Source organism: Sinohyriopsis cumingii, chromosome 5 (genome assembly GCF_028554795.1).
Source record: "Sinohyriopsis cumingii isolate HCF-2022 chromosome 5, ASM2855479v2, whole genome shotgun sequence".
In the NCBI taxonomy this organism is placed as follows: Eukaryota; Metazoa; Mollusca; class Bivalvia; order Unionida; family Unionidae; genus Sinohyriopsis; species Sinohyriopsis cumingii.
This window is the reverse complement of record NC_142965.1, coordinates 147754169-147762058: the sequence shown is the minus strand read 5'-3', so window position 1 is coordinate 147762058 and position 7890 is coordinate 147754169. Positions and strand designations below refer to the sequence as shown.

The following is a 7890-nucleotide window of genomic DNA, read 5'->3' as shown; positions in this document are numbered from 1 at the left end:
GTACTTTTGTCCTTATATGGTGTACAAAACTTCTTTATATTGTGTCCTTTTGTCCTTTTATGAACAAACTTTTTTATATGATGTACTATTGTCCTTATATAACGTGCAAACTTCTTTATTTGATGAACTTTTGACCTTTTATGATGTACAAATGTCTTTATATGTGGTGCTATTATCCTTATATCGTTTAGTAAAACGGAGAACTTTATATTCGGCGGAAACTTCCTTATATGGGGAGCAAACTTCTTTATGATGATGAGCAAAGACAGAACTTTTGCAGATGTGCGCACTCTGCGCTGTCGTCCCAAGATAAGCGATCTCTGCTATCTGGCGAGTTACTATCCAGTTTTAGATATTATTCCTACGCCGATCAACTCTAAGGTCAAGTTTGTATGATAAGAGCAACAAATTAATTCCAAACACGTGATCCGATTATTAACTTAATTTTCATGACTTAGTGAACTCAATCTAAAGGGTAAAATTGTCGATGCTTATTGGAGCATTTCCGTTGTCAAATCTTCATTTTCAGAGGTGCATAGTCTTGCACGTTGAAAGCTCTTCAATTTCGGAGGTAAGTAAATCTTGCCTGTAGTTCGCAATCCCACAATGCCTAAATAAAAGCGATCGGTTTTAAAAAAAAAGGAACTTGTGAAGTTTCAGGTGCGCGAAGGAGCCTATGGGGGATATATAGGCTCACTACACCGTTATACCACGCGCTGTAGCAAGACGTAATGGGTGAAATTCTGAACCAAATTCTGGACGATCTTTCGTGAAGTCCTTTATTGCGCATTTTTTAAAATTAAAATAAACAGAATATAATTTTTAAGAATTTTACTGAAACAGAGCTTACAAGACTCGGACTCAGTACTTTGGAGATAGAGTACACTTTAGAGATGTAAATCCAATTTACACATCTCATGGTATGCCAATGATACACGTACATTGCAGTCTAAGGCAGCAATGGACAACAACCGACTATATGAATATCGTTAAAATAACTAGGGCATTTCACTTGCTATACTCGAGATCATGTTCTCACGGATCCAATCAACTTTTAACGATTACAGACAAGGCAGAGGCCCAATAGAAAATCATGATACTTGTAGTCTCGTATTCGACACAGAAGGAGTATGACACCACATCAAAATTTGAAACGAAAAGATCAGAATATATAAATATAAAAAATCCAGTTTAGCGATGGCTGCAAAGAGTAATCAGCCAATGATATCGTACTTAATCTATTATAGTTTATACTAGTTTAAAATCCAGCCAGGTGATGGCTACATAAGGGAACCAGCCACCTATATCGTAGTAAATCTATTATACTAATTTAAATCCAGCCTAGCGATGGCTGCAGAAGGGAGCCAGTCATCTATATCGTACTAAATCTATTATACTAGTTTAAATCTAGCCTAGCGATGGCTGCAGAAGGGAACCAGTCATCTATATCGTACTAAATCAATGAAACTAATATAGCATATTACTAAGATTAAAGTTCGTCCCTTATTTCTAACTGAAATCCATATTTGTCTTTGAGACCTTCTAGAACTCGAAATGGACGACTAGTAAAATGTACCTGTAATATTCTTATCACATCTTTTTGGGCTTTAGAGAATTCAGGCAAGGGTGTTTTAAAAACATCCTCGTAGAATTTCACCGTCTTGGAGAAAGCTTGATTCCATGGTGTCGGCTCCCAATCTAGGATTTTCCGAACTTTAGACGTGTCGATTGGTCCTAGTTTAACAGATGGATACAAATGTAGAGCATCCGGACTAAAATCTCTTTTAATCTCAACATCATCAACACCAAACTCATGAAGGAGTTGATGAATGAATTCGGATAATGTGGGCATGTCAACAAAAGCTAGATTGTACGCTTGATTGTAGATCTTGTCATCTGATTCAAGACATTTCAGAACAACATCAGCTACATCGTCAGCGTACACGAAACTTAAGGGCTTGTCCCATAAGTGATCTGGGACGGAAATGGGTCTCTCCAGATACTCTCTCAGCTTTATCCATAATTGATAAAGCCACCATCTTCGAGTGTTGTCACGTGGTCCAACTACATCTGAAAGCCTGAGTGAAATATACAAGACGCCTGTTTTGGCACATTGCCTCTGTAATTCTTCTTCAGCCTCTAATTTGCCGTGTCCATAGGAGTCCTGGCTGTTGAGTTTTTGTTGGACATCAAGATCGTGTGGTCTAACTGCATCCTCCTCTCTTGTGAGTTTACTGTGCGTTTTGTTACAAACTTCGTACACAGAGTCACTACTTATGTAGATATATCGCCTAATTCGTGATCCAAACATGTCAAATGCGTCCGATATTTGAAATCCTTGGTAAGCACTGAAGTCAATAATGGCGTCGAATTTAATAGATTCCTCTTCCCAGACGAAATTTTGCAAATCAGAACATCTCTGGAGAGACTGCATTCTGTCACATTTTAGATGTTTTACAAACGGTTTGATAGTTGTAGCCGAGTCCCAGTACCAATTGCCACGGTTTACTATCACCACATTATAATTGTTGCGTAGTAGCTTCTCAACAGTTGCACTTCCCATAAACCCGTTCCCACCGAATATCAGAATGTTGTGCTTGGTTTCACGGAGCTTTTCTCTTGTACCTCTCTCGGGAACATTGGAACACACTTTATCGATCTCAGAAAACATGTACATACACAAAAGCAAAATTCTATTCAACATACCCCACTTAACTTCTGTCATAGTTAACATTATTACAATCAAATGCAGAAAGACTGTCGGATGTTAGCGTCTTGATAAAGATAACTGCACCTAACATGAAGTGGTCTGCATCACTGATACAGTTTCGGAGGAATTCCTAATCACTTACAGCTGGTATCACATTTCTTTCGCCTGGTTCACCGTGTACAGTCAAGAGTAGAGTACGTCTGAATACGTTACGGTATGACTTAGCATCTTTTGGGATTTACTATGAAAGGAATCGGCGGCGTCTGCCTCATCTTGACCTTGCAATATGTTATGACGGTTAAGCTTCATCGCACTTTACATAAAACTTCATATGTATAATAAACATCGTATACCTAGAGACATTTATACCATTTGCTTGTAGACTGTACGTGCATTCAAAAAGGGAACTATTTTACAAATGTGCTACATGTCGCAAAACGAATTCCGAGAACCAGTTTTGGGAATATGACTATAGTATTGCGTGTATATTCCCAACTTACCCATGAGTAAGTGAGTTTAACCATGGCAACCGAACTGTTTAAATCAGTTCTTTTGCTCGCTCTTTTATCAGGTAAGATGTACATTAATCCAATCACATCGGCATGAAACCGTAATTGTATTACTCCAAACCAACTGAAATCGAAGTACGTATTATTATGACTATCTGTGCCGAGATGGGTATAAAAGCTAACCACTATGTATGGGTCAGCATGTATAAAAAATATGCCTTAATTGTCCATATGTTACTTGAAGCTGAACTGCTTAAGGTAATGGTGCACATTAGAGTAGAAATAATTAAAAAGAACCTTGTTAATCACCAATACTGCCATAAGTGTTGATATTATCGAATGTACTTTTAAATTGTGTACTCTCATTAAATTCAGCATATTTGTACCGTACAATTTTCGCGATTAGCAGATCAGAATGTAAATGTTTAACAACATTTCGCCAACTGCCGCTTCCGTGATAATATGCACATTTTAGATAAATCTTCTGATTAATGGTTTATACATGTGTCAACCGACCTGGACCAGTGTAATGTGTCAGCCGATCGGGATCAATGTAGTGTCAGCCGATCATGTTCAGTGTAATGTGTCAACCGTTCTGCATCAGGATAATGTGTCAGCCGGCCGCGATCAGTTTAATGTGTCAGCTGATCGTGATCAGTGTTACGTGTCTGACAATCGAGACCAGTTTAATTTGTCAGCTGATTGGGATTAGTGTAATGTGTCAGACGATCGAGATCAGTGTAATGTCCGATGTGAAGAATAAAATGCCTTTTAGAGTATGGACTATAACATAATAAAGATAGCCACGCTCGAGCAGTCATGTGTATACAATTTTACATGATATCAAGTTTCTCTTTTAACAATGGCAATACGCACCTTAATGAATTGTCTTGTAGATATTTTGTTAAATTTAATTGAAACTTGAAAGTTACGTGTTCAATTTCTCAAATGACTGATACATTAATCTTGGTGTCGGACTTTGAGATCTAATATTTTGTCACAGGCGTTCGTGGAATCAGGCAATCGTTCACACTGGGCAGCTATACGACTGTCCGCAGAAAATAGGAATTAATAAATGTACGATATAAAATATGACTGACAGGTGGTCGGTCAGTAAGCCATCAATTAACCTAGTAAAAAGATCACGTGACCTTTGAAAATTGTCACATTATTTCATAAAGATATTGCTGCATTCTATATGTAATTAGCCTAACCATGTGTATGTTTATCTAATCGGAGTCCACAAGTTTTAGGTAATAACATGTCGTCTCAAACATTTATGGTGCGAGTGTACCAAGTTTGCTAGGAAAATCTTTATATAAGTTAGGGTACTTCTGCTAAGTGGGACAATATTAGGTTTGCGTGCATTATATATGCAGTAGAATGAACAAAACTGCTGCTTTCAAATACACGAGCTTATACTTGACCATACTTGAAATTAGAATATATTTTTTTACAACTTCTGTAATTCTGATTTCCTGAGAACGGACGCTCGTTCATGGCAGAGTCATTAATGGTATTCGATAACAGATTTTTATCAAAAGGTCATACTGTTAAACTTCAGATGTCTACTGGAGGTGTAGTCAATGTTTATTGAGAGTGGTGACGTAACTGAAACTGACAATGCATTGGAATTCGACCACGCCCCCAGTTCTGCTTCACAGGATATATCTCATTGACGTAAAATTATGGGATACCTTTCCGTGCAAAACAATATGCCCCCCCCCATTTCTGAGCAACTCCCCCAGTAAGTAGCGTTCACTCCGTCATCGACAGTATCAAAACACCGTACTTAAAGCCGTCATTACCAGTCAAATTAAAACGATTTAACTCAATTCCGATCTTCAACTCTTTTCGTACACTATGCATGATAAATCAGTAATATAATGACACGAGAAAAGAAACACTTCATTCTCTGTAAGATTAAAATTTAAAATCATGTGTCACAGTTTAAAAAACAAAATAAGTTCATAGCATTATATATATATATATATATATATATATATATATATATATATATATATATATATATATATATATATATATATATATATATTTGTTGGTTCTAAATGGAATATAAAAGCCCGAAACGTAACAACCTGTTTCAGTGTCAGTTGTTTGCAGATCCCATGCACACGTTGTAAAATAACCTTTATTTGAATCATGTCATCTTTGTAATCATTAGTGATGCAATGTTGCTCATTTATGTTTGTATTGACTGGAAATGATTATAGCCAGTAAACGCAACTCATTCGATGCATTTTAAGGAAGTGATTTTTAAGGTTGTAAAAGGTACCAAAGTACCATAAAAACGTGCACTGCATTTATTATCATTTCAATTTGTTTGTAGTCACATACATTTGTGCAAGAGAGAGAGAGAGAGAGAGAGAGAGAGAGAGACTAATATATGTGTGTTTGAGAAAAACTAATATGATTGTGTTTGAGAGGGGGTTATACAATACCAATACTATCTCCGTAATCTTTGGAGTCCGTAAGGTAAACGAAAAAGTGAACACAACTAACATGAGTAATTCAAAGGTGCATCTAAGTTCATTTTGATTGTGAGATGTGTCTTTTGGAAATACACGTGAAATCGAAAATAGGAAAGGAAGATGCCACACAGGATGATTTCATAAAATTCTAAAAAGGATAAAGATGAAAAGAAACCGTTTGATAACGAAAATAATATTTGGAAAAGATTGAATACTTTTCATTTAATCAGCAAAATTTCCGATAACATCAAGCCTTAAGCAAAAAAATTTAATGCATATGCTTCAATAATTTAGTGAAAAGGAGTAGATGAAAAAAGCGACGCCTAAGCATAGCTCGAGGGCAGTCTTACATAATACGGCTTTGGATTACCCCCAGACACGGAAACAAGTACTGGCGTCAGAGGTGGAAAAGGTCATGCAACAGGCGCAACAACATAGGATAGGCCCCAAGCCAGTATTAAAGGCACGCCTATTTATGTGTTCATACAGAGATGACATGTATGGGATAGTTACTATTGTTAAAGCAGCATTATTACCCCAGTTTATTTATTAAATTACAAATTTACCATGGAATTTTTAAAAGAGATGACATACTTAATTCTAATATTTACATGAGAGGTGAGGCAAAACCAGACTGCAATGTACACCATAAGGTATCACGGTACCAATTGTTTTTCCATATACCTCAATGCTAATGTTTTGTGAAATAAATATACTTTCTGTCCTACTTGGGCATGCATGTCACACACTGTCATATAGAACAATGCTAGATTGTCAATTTGACAATGACATAACCAGGTACTCCATTGCATTTAAGAGAGATAACTCTACTGGAACTAGACAGGGGTAAAAGTTATCTAGTCACAACAAGCACATTTTCAGCCATGTGTACCATATTTTAAAAAAATCATAAAAAATACAAAATATGATCTAGATAGAAATTAACACAAACTCACATGTTGCCAAGAGGCTCAACATTTTTTTAAAGCCAAACAGAAAGTACAACTCTTACATAATGCACCAATCACAGCTAGTGTTGTTCTTTAATTCTGAATACAATGTTCCATACACCTTAAGCTCCGCCCACCTGGACTTGTGCAATTGGTACCGTTATACCATAAAGCAAGCACATAAAACTGGTGGCTTACCTGTTCCAAATATTATTTTACACGAAAATTATGTAAAACACAATGGGTCAAATAAATAGAGAACATTATTTAGGACGCTGACTGGAAACGAATATTCTTGATATAAGTGTAAGTACGTTTAAAAAAAGTAGTTGTAGTAGTAGTTGTTGTAGTTGTACTAGTTGAAGTAGTAGTAGTGCAACATTAGCAATCGCGGCGGTAGATCTCATTATTATTGCTGGAACAGTAATACGATTTACCGGGTAATTTGCAAATATAGCCCTCAGGTTGTTCAAAAAATGTAAATGTTTTATGAACATGTTGGTTTTTTTCTGTGCAGTTTTTGGTAATAATTAATATTCATATAAGTAATCTCTCTATTACACACACACACACACACACACACACGTTTTATATGTAAGTATTCTTAAAGTAAATATGTAAATTATTTCATTTGATGAGGTGGTCTGCACTCGATAATTTTATAACGTTTTTGACGCTCCCCACATCAGTGTTTGAACACATCATTTTAAAAATCATAACACTTTACAGGAATATTATTTTCGGATAATAAAAGAAACTTTTAATTTGCATGTTACTCCATCAGATATCCAAAATCACAGAGGTTTAAAATGGTTACATTTTAATACTCCGAAGGTTCATTGGTCAGATGGTCCTATGATATTGTTATGCATATTTACTTTATTTTGTGTGCTTGTCTTTTCTCTGTGATTGAAATCAGGGTAGTATAAGTTGTTTTTTAAAAATTAATTATTAAATAATATTTGAGTCCAAGTTCTTATAAACCAGCTTAGAATAATCTGGAATAAAACTTTGATCCATATTCTGTTTGTTTTTTATTGTGTCTAATTTTTATGTTAGTTTGAGATAAACAAAATTATTTCAGTCCTGTCTAGAGATCAGTGTGTGCAATCAATTTCAGTCGGGTTCATGCATACTTTGATAGGAGTCAATTATTTAAAATGATTAATTTAAATTACAAAGTGCTCTTAGGCATTTTGGATATAAACACTGCTTTGTGATTATTTTGA

General features: G+C 35.7%; 1 protein-coding gene across 1 annotated transcript; it reads right to left on the bottom strand.

Annotated features, from left to right (window-relative positions):
- Positions 1 to 762: 762 nt before the first annotated feature.
- LOC149800424 (uncharacterized) lies at positions 763 to 2932 on the bottom strand. Its single transcript, XM_089960060.1, has one exon. It carries the CDS (start codon positions 2732 to 2734, stop codon positions 1490 to 1492), a length of 1245 nt encoding a protein of 414 aa, XP_089816186.1. The 5' UTR covers positions 2735 to 2932; the 3' UTR covers positions 763 to 1489.
- Positions 2933 to 7890: the final 4958 nt, after the last annotated feature.